Source organism: Neltuma alba, unplaced genomic scaffold (genome assembly GCF_004799145.2).
Source record: "Neltuma alba isolate B1F8T4 unplaced genomic scaffold, ASM479914v2 tig00003680_pilon, whole genome shotgun sequence".
Taxonomy (NCBI): domain Eukaryota; kingdom Viridiplantae; phylum Streptophyta; class Magnoliopsida; order Fabales; family Fabaceae; genus Neltuma; species Neltuma alba.
Window position 1 is genome coordinate 87154 of NW_021633383.1, and position 22654 is coordinate 109807.

At 33.3% G+C, this 22654-nt stretch overlaps 3 protein-coding genes across 4 annotated transcripts; 2 read left to right on the forward strand and 1 right to left on the reverse strand.

The window, feature by feature from the left end:
* The first annotated feature begins 4083 nt into the window (after positions 1-4083).
* On the forward strand, positions 4084-4904 carry LOC114742199 (germin-like protein subfamily 1 member 16). The gene is made up of 2 exons (XM_028930476.1): positions 4084-4211; positions 4313-4904. Exons 1-2 carry the CDS (start codon positions 4094-4096, stop codon positions 4843-4845), a joined length of 651 nt encoding a protein of 216 aa, XP_028786309.1. The 5' UTR covers positions 4084-4093; the 3' UTR covers positions 4846-4904.
* Positions 4905-7715: 2811 nt separating this feature from the next.
* LOC114742200 (sirohydrochlorin ferrochelatase, chloroplastic) lies at positions 7716-9719 on the forward strand. Its single transcript, XM_028930477.1, has 6 exons — positions 7716-7784; positions 7924-8141; positions 8324-8385; positions 8803-8913; positions 9043-9135; positions 9561-9719. Exons 1-6 carry the CDS (start codon positions 7741-7743, stop codon positions 9660-9662), a joined length of 630 nt encoding a protein of 209 aa, XP_028786310.1. The 5' UTR covers positions 7716-7740; the 3' UTR covers positions 9663-9719.
* A 305-nt stretch (positions 9720-10024) lies between these two features.
* On the reverse strand, positions 10025-12624 carry LOC114742198 (chaperone protein dnaJ C76, chloroplastic). Of its 2 annotated transcripts, XM_028930474.1 has the most exons (7): positions 12580-12624; positions 11751-11902; positions 11391-11568; positions 11064-11256; positions 10829-10935; positions 10368-10578; positions 10025-10272 (listed from the first exon to the last, which is right to left on the reverse strand). In XM_028930474.1, the coding sequence occupies exons 2-7, from the start codon at positions 11846-11848 to the stop codon at positions 10142-10144; spliced, it is 918 nt and encodes a 305-aa protein (XP_028786307.1). In that variant the 5' UTR covers positions 11849-11902; positions 12580-12624; the 3' UTR covers positions 10025-10141. The 2 variants fall into 2 exon arrangements, with proteins under 2 accessions (XP_028786307.1, XP_028786308.1); XM_028930475.1 differs by lacking the exon at positions 12580-12624 and having other exon boundaries at positions 11751-11912.
* Positions 12625-22654: the final 10030 nt, after the last annotated feature.

Sequence of the window (22654 nt, forward strand, 5' to 3'; positions counted from 1 at the left end):
TGAAAACCGAAAGAGAAGAAATAACTTGTGATCAAAGATATATGTCAGTTCTGATTTTGATTGCTACTACTTCCGGTCCTAAATATAAAAGCTAGTTGACTAATTTGAGTAGATTAAAAAAATAAGTTAAATTAGTTATTTATAATAAATAGATGCTATCTTTTCTAAAATATCTTTATTAATCAAATTTATTAACTAGAACTATCATTATTATAATGACTGTTTTGAAAAAAATAGATAAATATGAGAGATAAAATAGACGAGCGTCTTATATTTAGGATTAAAATAAAAATCAAATAATATTTTATATTAAGAAATAGAGATAGTATATATGTATTGTCTATTGGATCTCACAATGCTTAATTATTTTGTGATTATGTATTGCACCCGCTTGGATCTTTGTAAATCAGAAAACATGCCTGGGAACTCGCAAAGCACATGGACATCATTTTTTGAAGTTTCTGAGTTGTTTGGATGGGCTTTTTATCCAACAAACTTTTAACGAAAAAGTTGAGTGCAGTGAAACGCAACGAATTATAGTTTCGTCACCGTAACCTGCATATGTCAAAAAGAAAAATGATATTTTTTTCATGTCATCATTTCTTGTTAATTTCTTTGGATATATTATTGTTGATGCAATAGTAAGGGTATTTTAAGGAAAACAACACCTATTTATTATGAATAACTAACTTAACAAATTTTTTTAATATATTTAAATTAGTGTACTAGCTTTTATGATATAAAGAACCGAAGGTAGTATCATGTTTTTCCAAACTATCATTTCTTGCCCCTTTCCTCGGAAGTGTTGTTTGAAACAACACACACACATAGCATTTTATGCATATATTCTTCTGAAACAAAGACATTAATTAGATTATGCTTTGGAGACTGGATGGATGAGAAGTGATTCTGAGATTACTTGGGTTATGATGTACTCTTCTAGTCCTATTTATAAGTTACTTTCAGCATGTTTTACATAAGATCAAGAAAAATCTTAAATTTCATTAACTCTCATTTAAAATCCAACAACTTTCTAATTTTAGCCTTATTTAATATATATTATACTTCATATAAATAAAATCAACACAATAATAAATGAAGGGTAAAATTGTACTTCAATACAAAAAATTTCTCTCAGTGCCCTATAAATAGGGTCCAAAAAAATCTTCTCTCTTTGCCTTATAAATAGGATAAGAGTAGTATCATGCATTTTAATTAATTCAATAGCAGCCGTCAGTCTGCAATACTTTTCTTTACATGGAAATGCTTCCAATTTACAAAACCAAGTCATACATTTCTTTGCTTTTCACCCAGTTAATTCGGTCGACGGAGACAAGCATGAACTGCTCCAGGGATAATAACTTATCAAACTTGGAATAGGAGACACATTCACATAATGCTGTGTTCAAATCAGACCCTCCAATTTCTGCTGAAGTTCTCACCAAGGCTTTTCAAGTGGATAAGAACATAATTGCTGCTATTCAGAAACAGTTATAAACAGAAAATATATAGTTGAGACAAAAGGAAAAAAAAGCTATTCATTCACATTTCATGTGTTGATTGGATTATTGTCTCTGTAACAATTTGTTTCTGTTTGCCTATTGTAATAGTGTATGGATCCTTGTATCTTATTTTTCACGTTTGAATAAAATAAGCGGTATACACGCTCATTAAGTTGTGCCTTTACATGCATTTTGAAAGCCAAACGGCAATATTGTATTGAGGGCCTAAGTTCTACTGGTCTCTCTCAGTAAATTAACCATATGCATTTAGCAGGAAGATACTAGCGTTTTTCTGCTTCTACCTAGTAATCCTACTTCGACGGAAATTTAGTTCTGATTTATGAAAACCGAAGGAGAAGAAATAACTTGTGATCAAACATCTCAGTTCTGATTTTGATTGCTATATATGTATTGTCTATTGTACGTGTAGGCTGAAATTTGACGTTGGGATGTGTGAGCTACAAGCAAATATAATATAATGTCGGTGAATATGTATCCATATCTTGTTTCCTTTTTTTTTTTTTTTAAAGCATACTTCTACCTTTGTTCAAACTTCTACGGGCACAGCATCAACCCAATGCTTATATTATTCTGTGATTCTTCATCGCACCTGTTTTATATCAGCAAACATTCATAGGAATTTACAGAACGGACGTTTGTACATTATTTGGTCTTTATGATGGGTTGTTTGAGTAAGCTTTTTGTCCAACCAACTTTTGAAGAAAAAGTTAAGTGCGATGAAACACAACTAATTAGAGTTTCACCAACGTAACTAAGCATGTGTCAAAAAGAAAAGGGAAAATTAAAATGATCATATATTTTCATGTCATCATTTCTATTTAATTTCTTTAGATATATCATTGTTGATGCAACTCGCCTTCAAAATAACAACACATGGTCACATTGATGTTAAGTAGTGTTGGCATTAGATTATATATATAGTTCTTATCAAATATTTTAAATTATGTGACGATATGTAAATAAAAGTAGAACTAATTTCCACTTTCTGCATACTCTCCACGTTGTGTTTTCATGGTTAATTAATATTCTCCCACCTTGTCTGCTTGCCATATATGCATCATCTCACAAGGTAGATGGAGAGTTTTTTACTGTAAAACATAACAAGATGTGAGTGATATGACGATAAAGCCTCTCTCGATCTTTACTTAGTACGAGGTTTCATTTCATCATATGGGGGTAAGTTTTAGTCAATTTTTTCACAAATATAATCTGAGTGTGGGAATGCGAGAGACGAGTCCAAAATATATATAGCTGTGACTAACTACTACTTATTTTATTATTATATATCGTTCTCATTCCTTCTTCATGGCTACCTAAGAAAATAGAAGAAAATGATGCTTTTTAATTAATAATTTAAGGGCATGAAACATTAACACTTGACGCTGAGAGGGAATTTTTTAACTGATTTAGTTTGAATCTAATTGATAGTAATTAAATCAGTATGGAAACTTGATCGTTCAAAAAAAGTCAGTCTACATTTTTTTATTATTGCTGCGTTTAATAATTATTATTTTTATTCGTTTCTTGAATAAAATTGCGAGGATAATTTTTATATAACAACAATTATAAGGATCCTTTTATTCATATCTTTATTTATTACTTTCTCATTTAATAATTTTGTATACGAAATAACTCGTTAGAACAACTTCAAATTCATTTGCATCAAGTATGTATATATTGAGATCCTTAGCCGACAAAGATGTGAATATGAAATAGTCTTTCCGAATATTGGTTACGATATATTGGCATTTGGAACTCTTCTTATTAATTATATTAACCAAACCAATTCATACTTTTCTTCCACAACCCCGGCATATGAATTATCCGGCCGGATTTATAATACTACTTACGGTTTTTAATATAAGAGTTGGTTAACTAATTTGAGTAGATTAAAAAAATTAGTTAAGGTAGTTATTTATAGTAAATATATGTTATCTTTCCTAAAATATCTTTACTAATTAAGTGTATTGGCTATAACTACCATTATTACAAGAACTATCTTGAAAAAAAAGGGATAAACATAAGAGACAAAGTAGATTGAGGTCTTATATTTAGGATCAAAATAAAAATCAAACGAGGTCTTATATTAAGAACCGGAGGTAGTAGAATATAACCGCATTCACATTTTATAAAATTAATATAATAAATATATGGGCATTTTGGCACCTTGATTGATTAAATAAATAATTAAGAGAGAGAGAGAGACACATTCAAATTCAATCGATACCCAAATCTTACCTAGGTAATTGATTAAGACCTTGTGAGTTGTTATCAGCCATCGGTGTTTAACTATTCATGCTTTGACAAGTGGCGCAATTTGTTCTCGAGAAGGAATTAAGCCGCCAATGAGGAAAATTCCAACTATTTTCAGGTGTTTCGTATAGATATTTCATTAATAAAAAAATTAAAACAAAAACTCAGTCTTCTTCGATCTTCGCGTAAATAAAAAAAAAAAGACCAGATCAACCCCTTCTCCTGCAGCTTATAAATACACCTGATTGCCATGCACCGATCTCATCCCTCACAAACAGCAAATTATAAGAGTTGCTATATATATCAGAAGAGAAAACATGAAGACTCTGATCCTTATTGCCTTCTTGGCTCTCTCATCTTCTGCTGTCTTTGCCTTTGATCCTAGCCCGCTTCAAGACTTCTGTGTTGCCATTAACGAAACCAAGACCGGTGGTGGTAAGTATTAGTTACATATCAGCTTTCTCTTTCCTCACTTCCAATCCATTTCCATTATGAAAAGCACGCATCTCAAAGTCTTTCCTTTATTATTTGTGCAGTTTTTGTGAATGGGAAGTTCTGCAAAGATCCCAAGCTTGTCTCTGCCAATGATTTCTTCTACGACAGACTGAAACAAGGAGACACATCTGGTCCACTCGGCTCAGCAGTGAGTCCAGTTGCTGTAAACGAAATCCCAGGGCTCAATACTTTGGGCATATCATTGGCTCGTATAGACTTTGCCCCAAAAGGCTTAAACCCTCCACACACTCATCCTCGAGGCACTGAGATTCTTGTGGTTTTGGAGGGTACTCTTCTGGTGGGTTTTGTTACGTCCAACCCAGAGAATCGCTTATTCACCAAAGTACTGCACAAGGGAGACGTGTTTGTGTTCCCAATTGGTTTGATTCACTTCCAACTCAACGTGGGTTATGAAAATGCAGTGGCCATTGCTGGTTTGAGCAGTCAGAATGCAGGAGTCATCACCATTGCCAATGCTGTGTTCAAATCAGACCCTCCAATTTCTGCTGAAGTTCTCACCAAGGCTTTTCAAGTGGATAAGAACATAATTGCTGCTATTCAGAAACAGTTATAGATAGAAAATTAATATCATTCATCTGAGTTTGAAATGATTTAATTTGTTTCTGGGTTTGCCTATCATTGTAATGTTCGTTGTATGGTTCTTTGTATCTTATTTTTCATGATTGAATAAAATAAGCGATATATGCGCACATTAAGTTAATTATGCCTTTATACACGCATATATGTTGAAAATAAAAATATATATCAACGAATGCAACCAAGCTACTATTGCAACATTGAGGGATAAAGTTCTTTTGATCTCTACAGACCATATACATAAATTTTTGAAGAAGATCTGGCATTTTTCTGCCCAATTCTACGTACCAAAGTAACTCCACTACAATAGACAGTTGGTTCTTATTTATGAAAATCAAAGGAGAACAAATAATCTGTTATCAAATATTATCCCTCAGTTTTGATTTTTGGTAAACTTTATCTGTGTGGTACAAATTAAACAAAGCGGAGGTGATTATTTATCCATCTTTGCTTTGATCATACTTCTCTACCTTCACGATATTGATCGAACTTCTACACTCGCAGTATGTTCTCACAAGTGTTAATTATTTTGTGAATTTTAGTCTATAGTTTCCCTGACTTATCCAACACGTGTTAAAAAGTGAAAGAACAAAAGAGATAAAATATACTCCCTCCACTCTTTAATATAAAAACTAGTTTAACTTTTAATTTGATCTTAAATATAAAGTTTCAATCCACTTTATGTCTCATATTTATATATATTTTTTTCAAAATAATTCTTATAGTAATTGTACATATAAAAGGTTCTATCAAATAGTAGTTCTTGCTAACACACATGTTTAGTAAGGGTATTCTAGTAAAGATAACATCTATTTATTATAAATAACTAATTTAACAAACTTTCTTAATATATTTAAATTAGTATACTAGCTTTTATATTATAAAGACGGAATTTAGCATCATCTATTTCCAGACTATAATTTCTCGTCCCCTTCTTCAGAAGTATTGTTTGAAACAACACACACATATGTGTAGTATTTTATGCACATATTCTTCTGAAACAAAGGCATTAATTAAATTATGCTTTGGAGACTGGATGAATAAGAAGTGATTTTGAGATTACTTGGGTTATGATGTATCATGCACTTTAATTAATTCAATAGCATCCATTGGTCTGGAATACTTGTTGCATGGAAATGCTTCCAATCTACAAAACCAAGTCATACATTTCTTCGGTTTTCACCCAGTTTCGGTCGACGGAGACAAGCATGAACTGTTCCAGAGATAATAACTTATCAAACTTGGAATGGGAGACACATTCAAATACTCTATATATAGACAAACGTACGTAATTCATTCAACTAAACAGCGTACTAAGTCGTAAAAGTACTTAGAACTTATTGTTTGCTGTAAATTATTGCTCAGAATTGACTACATCAGCAGTTTGTTATGTGTGTTCTGACAATATATATATATATATATATATATATATATATTGTGATGTTGAGGAAAGGCAGAAAACACGAGATAATAAAAGTTCCTAACTTGACGTAGTAGTTGTTGAAGAATATATAATTTATTCAATAAATAAACTATATTAATTCTAACTTCAACGTTTCATAAATACACCCAACAACTCTCCATGGACTTGCAGTAACCAGCCGTTTCAGAGATCTTTAAGAGAGACAGGGATTCAAATTAATTCAATAATTTAAAAACAAACTTTTTCAATCAGTAGTCAAACCTCATTAATTTAGCTTATTGTGATCGAACTAATAATAATGCACGCAGTTGACCAGGTCATCATCAGCCAGTTTGTTATCTGCAGAGTTCGATAATAGGATGTGGTATCAAGGAAATATAGAGAAAACAAAAATTGCTTTTCAAGTTCTTTGATTATTTGGAGAAATAATAATTTATGACTAACGGGAGTTAAGTCTAACAGAAAAGGCCAATCCCTCATAACATGATGAATTAAGGTTCGAATCCCTACTGAGAGAGGTGCCCACATTTAGTGCCCGACAGTGTCTCGAATAGGATTGTTTTCAATAACATGATACCTATGTTTTAATAAAATAATAATAATTTATGAAATATTGTGTGGCTAAAAAATATATGAAATTGCCAAAAGCAATTGAATTACCATTTTTATAATATACTAACTAAATTAAAATAAAAATCATCTATAAATATGGGAAATAAGTAAGAAGTCATTTGAATTCACGGAAACAAAAATTGTGTGAGAAACCAGGTGGGTCATCATTACCAACTTATGTTTGTAATGATTATTTGGATCTTCGATAATGCCCAGCTGTATGGGTTAGAGAAACCAGATGGTTATGAACAATGCAACGAATAAACTACATAGAATCATTATCGAAGATCCAAATAATCATTACAAAAATAAGTTGTTATTTTGGGCTACTCCAATTCAATTCTGAAGGCCCAAAATCAATTTTTTGGATTAGCTTTCCAAGACACTCACTTTCCCCTAACGGGCGTTACGTAGAAACTGCCCAAGGGCAAGACGGGGGCAGGAGCCGCTTTTAGCTTTCTTGTTTCTTCTTTTCTTTCCTCCATCTCTCTCCTGGATATAACTTGCCTGAGGCTTGGAGGATGACACTCGAGCTTCTGTGCCTTCCTTCCCCCACAGTCCCGAGGTACTTCTTACTTGTTCCTTCAAATTTACTGACCTTCTCGTTATTCTCGTTATCTCCATCTGAAATTTTCGCTATCAACACTTTGACCTTCTCGTTGGCAATGAATCATCTCATTTTCCATTGGTCTTCGTCATTAAAGGTTTTCCCCTAACGGGCGTTACGTAGAAACTGCCCAAGGGCAAGACGGGGGCAGGAGCCGCTTTTAGCTTTCTTGTTTCTTCTTTTCTTTCCTCCATCTCTCTCCTGGATATAACTTGCCTGAGGCTTGGAGGATGACACTCGAGCTTCTGTGCCTTCCTTCCCCCACAGTCCCGAGGTACTTCTTACTTGTTCCTTCAAATTTACTGACCTTCTCGTTATTCTCGTTATCTCCATCTGAAATTTTCGCTATCAACACTTTGACCTTCTCGTTGGCAATGAATCATCTCATTTTCCATTGGTCTTCGTCATTAAAGGTTTTCTCCTGTGGAAAGCGGAAGAACAGCTAAATGGGCACCGTTCAAAATCCCAAATTCGCCCACTTGTTCCTCAAAGACTCGAAATATGGGCAGATTTTTGTGCTTGAGCGCTCAAAACAGAGGCTTTGGGGAAGCATCTGGAAGAGTTGGTGATGGGGACGGAGTGATTATTGTGGATCACGGGTCGCGTCGCAAAGAATCCAATTTGATGCTTCGTAAGACTAAACCCATAGGCGTATATTATGGTCTCTAAATTTCTGTGCTGTTTACTGCCCCTGTTATTCTACCGCTGACATTTAAATCCGAGGTTTTAACTTTACGTGTTGCGAAATTGGCTGTTATGTTCTTGGAAACGCTTTAATGTGATGCCTAAATCTCGTCATAATTTGAATGTCAGATGAATTTGTGGAGATGTTTAAACATAAAAGTGGATACGAGATTGTGGAGCCTGCTCATATGGTAGTTTTCTGTCATTTATTATTATTGTTTTCTTATGTTAATTCGAGAAAGACGGTAAAAAAAAAAAAAAAAAAAAGAAGGAAGGATCGAGAATGTTGAATAGCAGTTGATGTTTTAATTTCAGCTCGAGCTTTGGGAATCTCTTCTTCATATTGTGGAGAACCCATTATATCATTTCTTAATCTTAGAAAGAGCAAGAGTTGGTCTAAGTTTATCTTTATAGGTGTCCTGTCATGAAACTCCTTGCACCTATCAAGGAATGGGATGCTTCAAGAATAGGTTACAGTTGCTATATGCAATAACTTTGATAGAAAATTCTTACTTTCTTAGTGCCCTGACCCACACTTGGCGTCTTATGCATTTTATGAAGCACTTGTAACCATGAAACTTATGTTGATCCTTCTAATACATTATCAGGAATTGGCAGAACCATCAATAGCAGATGCCTTTGAATCTTGCATTCAGCAAGGCGCATGCCGTATCATTGTCAGTCCTTTTTTCCTCTTCCCTGGTCGGCATTGGCACCAGGTTGGTCTGCGTTAACCCTGTCCTGCTTTTATCGTGTTATCAATAGATAGGAGGTCCCCCCAGAACACCAAAAAGGAGAAGGAGAAGAAAGGAAGTAACAAGATTGATATACTTTGCCTTATTTCACAGGATATTCCTTCCTTAACAGCAGAAGCAGCGAAGGATCACCCAGGTGTGTCATATATTATAACAGCGCCCCTTGGACTTCATCAGTTACTTGTGGTAAGCATTCTTTGATTTATCCCCACCTGTTTTCTTTCGGAGATAAATTAAAATGATTAACCTGAGAGAAACACTCCTAGATGGATGTAACCGCCAACTTTTGTTGACCCTGAAATTCTTAATGTTATGTGTCAAGGTAACTTTGTATGCATTGTTCATGAACGTAATATGGCAGGTTCTTTCTATTTCTAGTTAGTAATAACCTCTTCAGAAAACACTGGGGCTCTCCCATTTCCGGTTCTCATCACAGGGCTACTTGAATTAAGATCCCTTGTGCGTTAGACTGCAGCTTCAACGAAATTTAGGCACACGCTGAAGCCACTTGAACCCTTGGTACTCGGATTTCAAAGTGCAGAGGGTATATCCCTTAAAAACGGATCTGTGTTGCATTGTATCTGTAACTTTAAACTTGATGTCCTGTGCAGGATGTTGTAGATGATAGGATCAAGCATTGCTTAAGGCATGTAGCTGGAGATGCAGACGAGTGTTCAATATGTGCTGGGACTGGCAAATGCAGGCTATATTAATTTAGAAAACTTACTCGTATGGGATGCTCTTGACGTGAAGGCAGATGAATCAGAAAGTCGAGGGAACAAATTATTGCACTGAACAATTGCAATTTTGTGTAGTCTTGATTTTGAGGGAGGCCGTGTTAGTGTTGGCATATTCTTCTATCATTAGCTGCTGCTGTTGGAGCTGAGGTTTAATGTGTCCAGTCCGGCCAGTGTCACAAATTTTTAGTAAAATTAATAGGTTGAATAATCATAATTTACTTTCGCATGTTTAATTGATGGTTTACAAAGGCTCAAATCTAGCCTCCTCGTGTGCACATCCATTGCTTTTGAAATGGAGCTGGGAATTCTGTGTAAAGAGGAGTTGGGTCCTTATGTGGTTGAGATTGTATAATAACCAACATCGCCACCAGATTTCCTTTTATGTTATTTACATCCATTTTCTGTTCGAGACTTTTCACATTTCTCTCATGAGACTCAAAGGTAATTCATCTCTATGGATCATTTATGCTAAATGTTTCCTTCAACCACGTCCATAGTTTAAAGAAAACCCCCATATTTATCTCCATACTTGCTTGGGCTCGAGCTTGAGCTTGTGCCGGGCTTTCCTCTACAGTCGTTTCACCTGCATTGAGGCAACAAAAATCTTCATCAGCACATGAATAAATACCACGTGAAAAAAGTTTCATTACAGGTGCAACGAGAGAAAGGGTTATCTGCCTGAGCTATGACCATAGCCAGCTGCTTCCTTTCTCGTTAGCTGTTTATTGAAAGCCTTAGCTGCACTGAAGACATTTGCAGGCCTTTCCCAACCTCCTCCAAATACACCATACCCTTTCTTCGGTTGCGGCTGAATCAGGAACTCTAGCACTGGCAACTCTTCTGTGTCCACCCAGTGGATGCAGTTGACTGGGCATGACTCAACCGACACCTAAAATTTATTGTCATTGCAGACTCGTAAAATAAATCAACGTATACATGTATTTACTTCACACGAAGCAATATTACTCATAAGCAATTAACACTAAATCTTATCCCAGCTTTGGTGTAACACGTTGATACCGTATTTAGGTCAGTATTTTGCATAATTGACCTTCATAAACTGAGTCTACTTAAAAAATTGTCCAATATCACACGAAATATGCAATTGTTGATGGTAGTTTTTGTGAGAGTTGGTATACCTCAATACTTTGGTCATCATCTCCGTATTGGACTTTTACCCGCGCAGATCCAAGAGCTTCGTCCATAATGAATGTGTTGCTTGCAAAATGCGCACACTCTCCACATCCTGGGGACAAACAGTTAAACCTTAACTTTCTCATGACTGATGCAACAAACAGCTTTATAAATATTTCAGCAGTGGATGGAACTCTGAAAAGCTATTCAAGTATTCACAATATAGTGATAAGTGATGACCTATACATGCATTCTCGTCTACAAATAAGGCATGTGGCCTCAAAGGCCCTTTCCATGTACTGTAACCCAAGGGAGAGTTGTTTTCCGCAAATCTCAGTCTCATCTGACCGATGGATTCATCATACTTCCTTCTTTGATCCTCTGACATCAACACTTCATAAGCCTTATTCAGCAACAATGTGTACTGATGACCCTGAAAATTGAACTTGTCTCAAGTTCAATCTGCCTCTAACGAATTGCAGTAACAAATTCCAACCAAGGACAACGTCTTGCTGTAATAAACTATGGAAAATGAGTAAAACGTTATTGGAGATTAAGGGGACGGACCTGTTGGCCAGTGATATCTGGATGATATTTCTTTTGCAGCTTCCGATACGCTTCTTTGATCTCCTGGGCATTTGACTCAACAGAAACTCCAAGTAACTCGTAGTAATTCTGTTGAGCTCCTGGCTTTTCCGATGCCCTTTTTGTACAACATTTGATTACAGTCCCGTTCTGCCTCCATCTTCAAAAGGGTTTTACGTCAAAACAGCATCGGAAAGAGGTTAAGATGTCGTATATTTTGAACATGCCAGTAACTATTCTTAAAGAGATTTAGGTCAAAGATCAATTCTTTACAGTGGGTCGTTGTTCTTTAGGGAACCGGGTAGATGTTGGCTACTACAAAACCTGTTAAAAAAAGAGTACCTTGACGTGGAGTTATGGAAATTCACATAGCCATGAACTTGAGAAGAAGGCTTTGAACAAGACAGGAGGCAGCAAGTCGAGACCACCCCAGCTGACATAACTCCCTGTTCTAGTCAATCGGCGCCGGCGATGAAGGATTCTTAGGGATATCCTTTAAAGAAAATATCTCTCATTAGATCCAAAATAGATAAAAGCGCAAGTGAAGATATTTTGCTTCCCATTTTTATCTAATATCACCATAATAGTCTCGTTCTTATTGCTTCTGGCGATTAGATGCGTTTTTAAATGAATACAGGATAAGCTTTACTCCCTAAGCAAGGTTGTTATAATATTTTATTTTAATGTAAAAGTTACAATTTAAAATTTCTATTTATACAATTTATAATAAAAATATATATATTTGACTTTTATTTATCTTAGGTTATTTATTTCACTTCAGATTATTTACTAGTGTTATGATTTATTATATTAATATACATACTTTTTTTGGCCAACAATATATTAATATACATACCTACATGTACTGATACACACACATACAAGATACCTTTCTATTAAGAATAAATACTTTATTCACAAAAAAAAAAAAAAAAAAATCAGATGGGCGCAATCTTCCGACCTTTGCTTCTCTATTTTAGCCCCCATTTTCTGTCAGAAATTGATGCTATACTCAGTTACTCAACTTGCCATCACATCTCCAACAAGGTTACTAGTTCTATTATTCCGCAAAGGGCCTGGATTTGTCTGTTACATATGCTTGACATGAAAATTTGCCCAACGCCAACAGTCAGAATCCATAAGAAGCTTATATCTATGGAAAAGTTCTTACCAAACAGAGCACGAACAGCCAATGCAGTGTTATCAGCACATCTAGGAATAACTTCATGTGCTACGGATGTCATTCTCTGCAAGCGCATAAATAAAACCAGCCGAATCAGATATGACACACAATCATGCAGTACATGCAGAGAACTAAACAATAACAGATAAATAATACTTTAAAATTACAAACCAAAATGTCAAACCTTTAGGAATGTGAGTTCTCATCCAATGTCGCATGAAGCATTTCCATGATTGTAGTGCCATAAGTGCAACCAAAAAATTTCTTGAGAGCTAAAGTGAACCAGCCATTCCCACAGGTACATTTACATACTCAGAATGGGGATCTCTTCCCCGAATGCCAGCAATATCAGATTAAGGTGATGTTTCGTGTAAAGATTTTTTAATAAGCTACAAGGAATTACTTGCCCAAGCAATTCAATCCCAGACTGAAATACACCAGCAATCACTAAAAGGGGAGTTTGGAATATACATTAGAAGCTAAAATGGGAAAACTGAAATTCCATGGGTGTGCCTGTGATTGAGGTGCCCATGTTTTGCGGAAAACCAAATGGCAAGGGAATAATAGAGATTCGTGTGAAACTATACTAGAGACATAGTTTCCTTCGTTCTTGAACAAATTTTTTTTTTTTTGAACGAGTTCTTGAACAATTTTAAGACATCCGCATATCATGTGTACTTAAAACTATACTTATAACCAAGAGAATAGATCAATTTTTTTTAAGATCTTCCTTTCTGTCACCCTGTTCATTCACTTTTTCAGGAGTGAAAGCCAGACATAATAATACAGCACCAAGCACTCCCTAGTTTCACTTATCTTCCCTGCGAATAGAAAGCTTATAGTTATATCTCAAAAGATTATAAAATTAATAAATTGATGTATTAAGCCAAGTCGGTTATAATTAAAACGATTGCTGATACGATTGGCAACAACAGCGCTGATTAAGGAAGCGCAGACATTGACAATAACATCCATCCCTGACATTTTTAACATGTTAAGCCAAAAATTATTCCCCTTATCTTAATAATACATCGGTCAAAAATACTTCCTGAGAACGACGGAGGGTGGTAAACAGAACCTTCTTACTTGAGAAACCCAATTTTGTTTACCATACATTATCATGCCTTCATTACTTGAGAAACCCAAAGTCATGAGCAGAAGGAAAATTCCCGATAAATATACTCTGTCCCGAAACAGCAAAAAGATTTCTAAACTATATAAATCCATGGGTGCAAACAGCTGTGATTTTCACCATTTTGACGACCATTTTCCAGTAACACATCACTGAGTTAGCAAACTGTAAGTATTTGAGAATAAAGCAGTTTGATACATCCAATTAAAGATAATGAAACACCATACTTCCCAATTCACCAGATAAGAAAGGTTAATATCACATTGGAAACAGAGGAAATATATTTTACATAGCAGACACGTAACCTGATACACAGATGCTGTAAAAGTCTTGAAATTATAATTCCTGGAATTGAACCGCCACGAGGCATTGTTCTTCTGAAAACCAAGGCGGAAAAGAAAGCCCAATCGTTTACGAAAGCCGCGACGAACTTCGGGTCGGTTCCTTCAAGGGCGGATTGAAGTTCGAGCAACACGCGAGAAATACCCACTACGGAGTCTGTCACAACAGCTCACGAATGGATTGATCTAAAGCGGCAGGGGAGGAGCAGTTGAGGCACTGAGCAATGGCATCTCTTCCGAGTTCCGATTGAAGGTCCAGATACTTTGGTGCTGATCGCAGCTTCGAAAATGTTGAAATCACGGCGTACTTTTGCAGTGATGATTGTGGGACTCTGGTCCTTTCAAGTAAAGGAGCAATCGACTCCACCGAAGACAAATTCAGTGACTTCGGCGGTCGACCAGAGCCGAAAGGGAGTGCATGCTCTTACAGCTCCTTGGGGTTCTTATATATACTGTTTTTTTTTTTTTCGCTCGAAAATTTAACCCGTTAACGTTAATTAAATCAGTCACAATGAAAAAAAAAGAAGTAAGGAGCAAATTATTAACTTTAAAGTTTCCTTTTTTTAATTGTGACCGGTCTAATTTAAATTTTTCTGATTACAATCAATTTATATTTTTTAAAAAAATTACATTGAAAAAGACAGCTGTTATTTTTCTACAGAACGTAAATTGATTGTTTGAGGTTAACCGCTGTAATTTTTTTAAAACATATAAATTGATTGTAATCAGAAAATTTTAAATTAGACCAGTCACAATTAAGAAAAAAAAAAGAGAAACTTTTAAGTTTTTTTTTTTCCATAAGGAACCTTTAAAGTTAATAATTTGCAACAGCTGTCTTTTTTTAAAACTGACAGCTGTCCATTTCAGTAATTTGATTTTTTGCCAAGTAATGTAATTGTAATTTGATTAATGTACAGTTGTAATTTATAATGGCTGTTGCTATTTAGAAAATGCAATAAATTGACGATTGATTGAGGCACCGGCTATAATTTTCTCTAAAACTAATAATTTACAGCTGTCGATTGAGTAATTTCGGGGTAACTTGTAACAGAACGGCAGTTAATTTTTAAATAAAAATTTAAATTAGACAGGTCACAATTTTTTTTTAAAAAAGGAAACTTTAAAGTTCATAATTTTGCAATAGCTGTCTTTTTTTTAACCTACGAGCTGTCCCTTTCAATGTAATATAATTTGTTTTTTTGACCAGCAGTAATATACTAGAGCTGTCCCTTTCAATGTAATATAATTTGTTTTTTTACCAGCAGTAATATACTATCTCCGGTCTTAATTATAAAAACTAGTTGACTAATTTAATGAGATTAAAAAAAATTTAAATTAATCATTTGTAACAAATATGTGTTATCTTTTCTAAAATATCCTTACTAATCAAGTATATTGGCTAGAAGTACCATTGTTAGAATGATTACTTTGGGAAAAAATACATAAATATAAGAAATAAAGTGAATTGAGGTTTTATATTTATGACCAAAATAAAAGTCAAACAAGGTCTTATATTAACAACAGGAAGTAGTAGTTTTTTTGCCAACTAATTTAATTATAATTTGATTAATGTGCAGTCGTAATTTATAACAGCTGTTTTTTTTTTTTTGCCAACAATTTATAACAGCTGTTACTTTTTAAAAAATGTAATAAATTTATGATTGATTGAGGCAACGGCTCTAATTTTTTGGAAAATATAAATTAATTGTAATCCGAAAAATCAGAAAAAATTTAAATTAAACCAGTCACAATAAACAAGAAAACTTTAAAACTAATAATTTACAGGTTACAGCTGTCCACTTCAGTAATTTTGGTGTTACTTGTGACAGAACAGTTGTTAATGTCTGAAAAATGTAACGGCCTAACGGCTACAATTCTTTGGGAAACACTAATCGAATGTAATCATAAAAATTTAAATGCTTAGTATCAATTTAAACACAATATTGATATTTTCTTATTTAGCCATCAATCAATTTTATCAGGAAAAATCATAAGAAAAAACCGCTGAAATAGAAAAATAGCAAATAAGGACATATGACACCATTAGTATGCGTTTTGACAATTATAGTATAGATTTTGATAACAATTTTATAAATGAGTCCCTGTAAGTAATTTTTAAAATAATTATATAAAAATTAGGAAAAATCTCATAAAAATTTAGAAATTACTAAATTCTAAATTAATAATAATTCTTATAAAAATGTGTTATTATTTGTAAGTAAAGTAAAGTCAATTTATTAAAATGTATGAAACAATCTTGAGGAATTTAATAATTTTTATTTTCAGATTCTTTTTGTGAGGGTTTTTCAAAAAATTATTCTAAGAATGAAAATTAAAATTGGATGAAATAATCAGGATAAATTATAAAAGATACTATTTGAATTTCAAAGTCCTAAATTTTGTTTCTTACACTTCAATAGCAGTTAATTACTCTAACAAAATTGATAATAATATGACTATATTTGAAAAGCAAATGACAACACATTTTCGTAAAATTTTCAGAATTTAAATTTTGAAATTCAAGTGATATCTTCTTAAATTTTTTTCTCAAATAATTATAAACTAAGATTAAAATTAAAATTATATTTTAATTCCATTTTAAAATATTTTAATTATATTTATGAAAAATGTGTTAGTGATAAAATATGGTATAATAATAATTTTCATTAAAATTATTATTATTATTCATGCAAAATTAATTATTTTTCTCATTCCCAACCTTATTTTTATTTTTGTTCCTCTCTTTTCAACCCTAAGGTCAGTCTAGAAAATTATGGCTATCACTTAATTTAATTTCAAGAGTAAAACAATATGAATATTCATCATCTTCTTTCTGTATATAAATAAAAAAAATTCTATCAATAATAAAAAAGGCAATAAATATTATAATGAAGATTTAAAAGAAAACTTCGGTTACCCATATGCGTGGGGAATATAGATTGAAAAATTCAGAATTATAATATATATTAAACACTAAAAATAAAAGAAAATAATTTAAAACCGAATAACGATAAACGATAAATAAAAGTAAAAAAGAAAACTTCATTTATTTACCCATATGCGTGGGGAATATCTATTTAAAAATTCATAATTCACAATTATAATATATACTCCCTCCGCTACTATACATAAGCTTTACTTTTGAAAAGATTTGAATATTTATTACCTTTTTTTTTTCCATTTTGTCCACAGTATTTATTATTCCTTCCTTTTCATTGATATTATTTCCATATATTCTTGTTCTTCATTTTTTTTTATTGTCTCTCTCATTTACTTTTTAATAAACAAGGACAGATTTTAAAAAAAAATATTTCTGACCTATTTATTATTTTTAACTAATTTAGTTGTTAGTTTGTTAAACATAATTCGGTTATTTGAAACTTATATATAGGATTGGAGAAAGTATTAAACATTAAAAATAAAAGAAAGTAATTTAAAACCGAATACAAATACCCTTGTCCATGTATTATCAACAACCCCCCAAAAAACCAAAAAAAAAAAAAAAACAACAAACAAAAGAAAAATTCCATTATGTTCCGTTAAATTTTTTTCTGATGAACCATATAGACCAGTACTCTGAACCATGAATAACACTTCCATATAAAAATTGTCAATAATTTTATTTTAAATAATTATCCTTCTACTTTGAAAATAAAAAATATAGTTAACTTTTCATTTAAACAAAATACCATGATTTTTTATCTCGTTAATTTAAGTTTAATTCAAACAAGACTCCCCTCTAATATTATCAAAACATCTCTGAAACATGAAAATATTGGAGAGAATGTAAAACAAGACAAAAACTATTTTTCAGTTTAATAATATCGTGAGAGGAAAAAAAAAAGAAGAGGGAAAATAACATAACAAGAAAACTGAAAATCTTATATGCTAAAATAGGAAGCTAAGCAAATGTAATGACAAATTAGGAAGTGTTACCTGGGGGTGGAAATGTTGTTCAATTACAAAAAAGCCCTTCTGATAGAATTTGAAAGCAAAGAGAAAGAGAGAGGCACGAATTGACCCAGTCGTGCTTCCTGGTTTCTCCCTTCCACCATCCCTATTATTGCTCTAAAAACACTGGCAAGTTAGAGAGTTGATGATGCCAAAAATAGTGTGGTGTAAGAGAAGAGAGGAGTTTGAAATGGAAGGCTATTCTATTTGAAGGGCGAATGTTCCCAGTTCTGGTTGATTGGGCAGAAGGACAAAGGTTGGCAATCAGTGATTCGCCATTATAGTTAGCAAGCATCAGTGGTATTTGACTAAGGTAAGTTTAGGGATTTAAGTTTCGTCCTGTGATCAACACTTTTAGGTGAGTGGGGGAAGCAGTGGTTAGTCAATATTTAGAAATGACATGATTAAGTTTGTGAATGACTGAAATGATGATTCAGGATTTATTCTCAGTCTTTGTGCATGGTAGTGTTTTTTATAACAAAGTTGAGCACTGTGACATTAGTGAAAAATCGATTTTCAAATGACTAGGAAAATATTGGTAATGACTATGAAGAAACTGGAAATAACCATATCTATAGTAATGATCATATTCTCTGTCTGTAATGACCATATTCATAATGACAATGAAGGAACTGAAAATGACCATATTCATTGTAATGACCATATTCGATAATACAATTTGTAGAAATTTTTTATTTAGGATTTAGTAATTTCAAATTTTTTTTAGAATAAAACATAAATTTAAAATAATTTAAATTAAAAAACCAAATTAAGTAAATAAACAACACGAAATAAACAAGAAAAAACACAATATATAAATAAACATAAAAAGTAAACATATATTAATTTAAGGATAATATTTGAATCAAGTTTTTTATATTTATTATGTCAAGTTATTCAATCATATATAGCCATATGGTCTATTTTTAAAATATTAGCATATAATAATATTTAATTATAAACTCATATTGAAAAAAAAAACATATGATCACATATAATTGAAAAACTTGATATAGTGAATATACGAAAATTAACTAAGAAAAGACGAATTTTGTCCCAAAAAAAAACTAGGAAAACATAAATAAAAAACAAACTAAACAACACATAACAAATAAATAAAGGGAAAACCATATTAGAGGTACTTATACTTTTTTTCAATTTTCAATTTGGTACCTATGTGTTTTTTGTTCTTAACTAAATCTTTAATTTTGCTTTATTAACATCATTAATCCTTATGTAGAGACTAAAAATATCAATAGAACAAAGTTATAAGAGCTAATGTTGCTAAAAAGATAAAATTAAATGTTTAATTAAAAGGAAAAAAACACATAGGTACCAAATTAAAAATTGAGAGAAAGTATAGGTACCTTCAATATGGTTTTCCCATAAATAAAAATAAACAAAAAATTGCAGTAAAAAATAAAATATTAAACAAGCATTAATATAAAATAAATAATTAATTAAACTTTTATACTTACATGGACTGCCGAACTACTTTTAAATTGGAGCAGGAGCTGGAAGAGGAGCTGCATGCTATGTAAACGAGTAGGAGAACTTCTTCGGAATTTTGCCGTTAAATTTTGCTTTTGTTTTTTTGGGGGAGGGCTATATATAAATGTCAAATTAGTGGTACTGTTCGAAGTTAGAACCGTTATTAAACGGCAATAACAAGCCAAAACACCACTTTATTTGTAGCGGTTTTAGATAAAAGAACCGTCAAAACCATTACGCTTCTACATCACGCCCTATTCTCCGTGACGTGTTATGTAAGGTCGGGTGCTCACCCTTAGCTACAGTACTATAGGAAGCAGTCCAAAAGTATTATCCTGGCAAAGAAAATTTTGCTACTATTTTTCAGATTAAAGGATCCACTCGTGAGACAAGGCAGGGTAATCTGGATATGACTAGTACTATAGCCACCTTGTCATGTATTGGCAGTGACTTGATCTCTATAACAATGATCAATGGGGCTGCAGTGAGGATGCTGAAGCATATCACAAGATTGTTGAAAAGGGTATAGGTGTTAATCCTGCCAATGATAAATAAGGGGGAGAATTATGTCTGCTCGCCCCATTCCTTTCTTAGATGAAGTTTTTGCGAAGTGGGAGGAAAACAGAAAACGGTTTGTCTCAAAGTATATTTGTCATCCTCAGCCTTTATCTGAGGCTTCGGTCGTAGCAACAAAGGGTCATAACAATTCTGATTCTAGTGTAAAAAGGGGATTAGACGCTTAGAGCATTGGTACATGGGATGTGTGAAGGTATTTATTGAGGTTACTTAAAGAACTCAAGAAAGAAGTGATCCTGCCAAAAAGATGTTCTGGCTAAGAATCCTATTCAAACTGAAACATGTAGAGATTGATATGCACTCTAATCAAAGATATTTGAAGTGTCTTATGTCAACTCATGTTCATATGTAGTGGACTTACTAAAGCTTTTGAAAGACCCAGATTCAAAGAGCTTATATAATCAACATTGACTCCTCAACCTTAAGGAGAGTGTCAGGAGACTTCATTAATGAATATTTATGCTTTTTCTATTTTTTTAATTATGTATGTCCCAGGGTTAGATATAGATATTAGACCTTATGCTGGCAACTAATCATATGTTATATATCTCAGAAATAAATCTATGATATTAGAGTTAGTAAAAAGATGTGATATCTAGGATCCTAGCATTTCATTTTCTGCGTATATGAAGAGGTATACCTATTTAGACAAATAGAAGTTAACCTCTAGCTCTTCAAAATCAAATACTCCTCTGGTCCTAAATATGAGATCCATTTTGTAGCGTGAATTACACTACAAAATAGGTCTTATATTTAGGACGAGAGGAGTAATTAAAATCACTCTAGCAGCATCACATGATTTATGACAGATAAAAGTGATTAAATGCAATGGACAATCGAAAAACAATGACAAGTAAGCATCCATGTAATAGGTAATGAAAGCAGAAGAGAAAGTCCATACCAGTGCGCAAACTAGAGGTTGCCATACTGCAACTGAATCAGGGATATAGATCAATAACTGAGGCCTCAGGATCACCAGTTAAGCAGTTATTTGACAAAATATAAATTTTCTGTTGTTTGAATGCGCTTTTTCTTTTTCACCTTTTCTCCAAGGATGTGAGAGCGAAGCCATCTTTGTCAGCATTGATCTCACTCAGAATTCTTCTCATTGCATCTAAGCTGTGTCCCTTCGATTTCCAATACAGAATTTTGCCAACAGTTCAATTGATAAATTGTTTTAGTATATCGTAATATTTTTTTTTATTAGATTAGTATATCATACTATTAGACTATCCCAACTATACTCGCATAAGATTTCCGCAGCAAGACAGATAACACAGAGGGCATCTTCCAAAGTGCCGTTTTCAGGGGTTCGCATTATCTGTTTCACAGTGCCAAATCTCAAATAACACTTTTCCACAATCTTCTAGGTTTGAAAGAAAGGAAAAGGGATAAAATCAGAAACTAATAAGATCTAAATTTTTTAAATATATGCGGCAGGGATAAATCTTAGACGTCAATTGATTGATGCCTAATGGCCTCGAGAGGCCACAACCAGAACCATTTGAAGTTGTGATAACTGATTAACTCTTTCAACACATTTCTGCGTCAAAAATAAATCAAGGCAAATGGCAAAGTAACCTCAATAGAAGAAGTCTGTGTCAGTAAGAAAGATAGACATAAGTCAAAAATCTACAGAGAACAGAGATAATGACAATTGTACCTTGTACATGCTTCTACAAATGATCGCCAGAAATTTCATTCTTTATGGGGTGCTTCTGAAGGAAATACAATTATCAAATAGGGGGAACTTTACATGAATCTGATAGAAATCATTCTTTATGGGGTGCTTCTGAAGGAAATACAATTATCAAATAGGGGAAACTTTACATGAATCTGATAGAAATCCTTGACGACATACCTGCCTCATTCTCAGAAAGAAATACCACATTTCACCCATCCAATGGCTGAACAGTATGAACAGTATCCACAGTCAAATTCTCCAACACGCCAGAGAACAATGTACATCAACAGTAAACAAAAGAGAACCAACTAGTCAGAAACGGGTGCTCAAGGTTTACATAAAACGTGCAACGGCCAAGGATGCAATCCATGCTTCAACTTAAGGAGTGGTGACTGTAATCCCACCATTTCACAATCACTCAATAGATTTTCATACAGATGGACCTGTAATGTAATAGAAAATAAGACGACATATTTTGAAAGAGTTAAGAATTCCTGCTTCCAAATCAGAGATCAAATAAACAATGAAAATAACAATACGCAAGCTCACATCGAGCACTACAGACAAGCTTGTTTGTGTGTGCGTTTAAGATAGTGAGACAGTAGTGTCTGTGTGTGTTTGTTTTTTTTTTTTTTGGGGGGGGTGTTTGTTGAAGCATCACCGCTTCTCTCTTGTCATGATTATAACCATGCCAGTATCACCAAATGGTGGTCGGCCTGCCTTGCCACACATGTACACAATAAAAAGTTCAGGCAAAGGTGAAGAAACGGAAGCGAGTGCCCATATCTCGAACTAGTGTTTTCTTCTACTTATCCCGCATACGCAATGACCACTTTCACATCTTAGTCACGGGCTATTCAGCTCTCCTGTATACGCAATGACCACTAG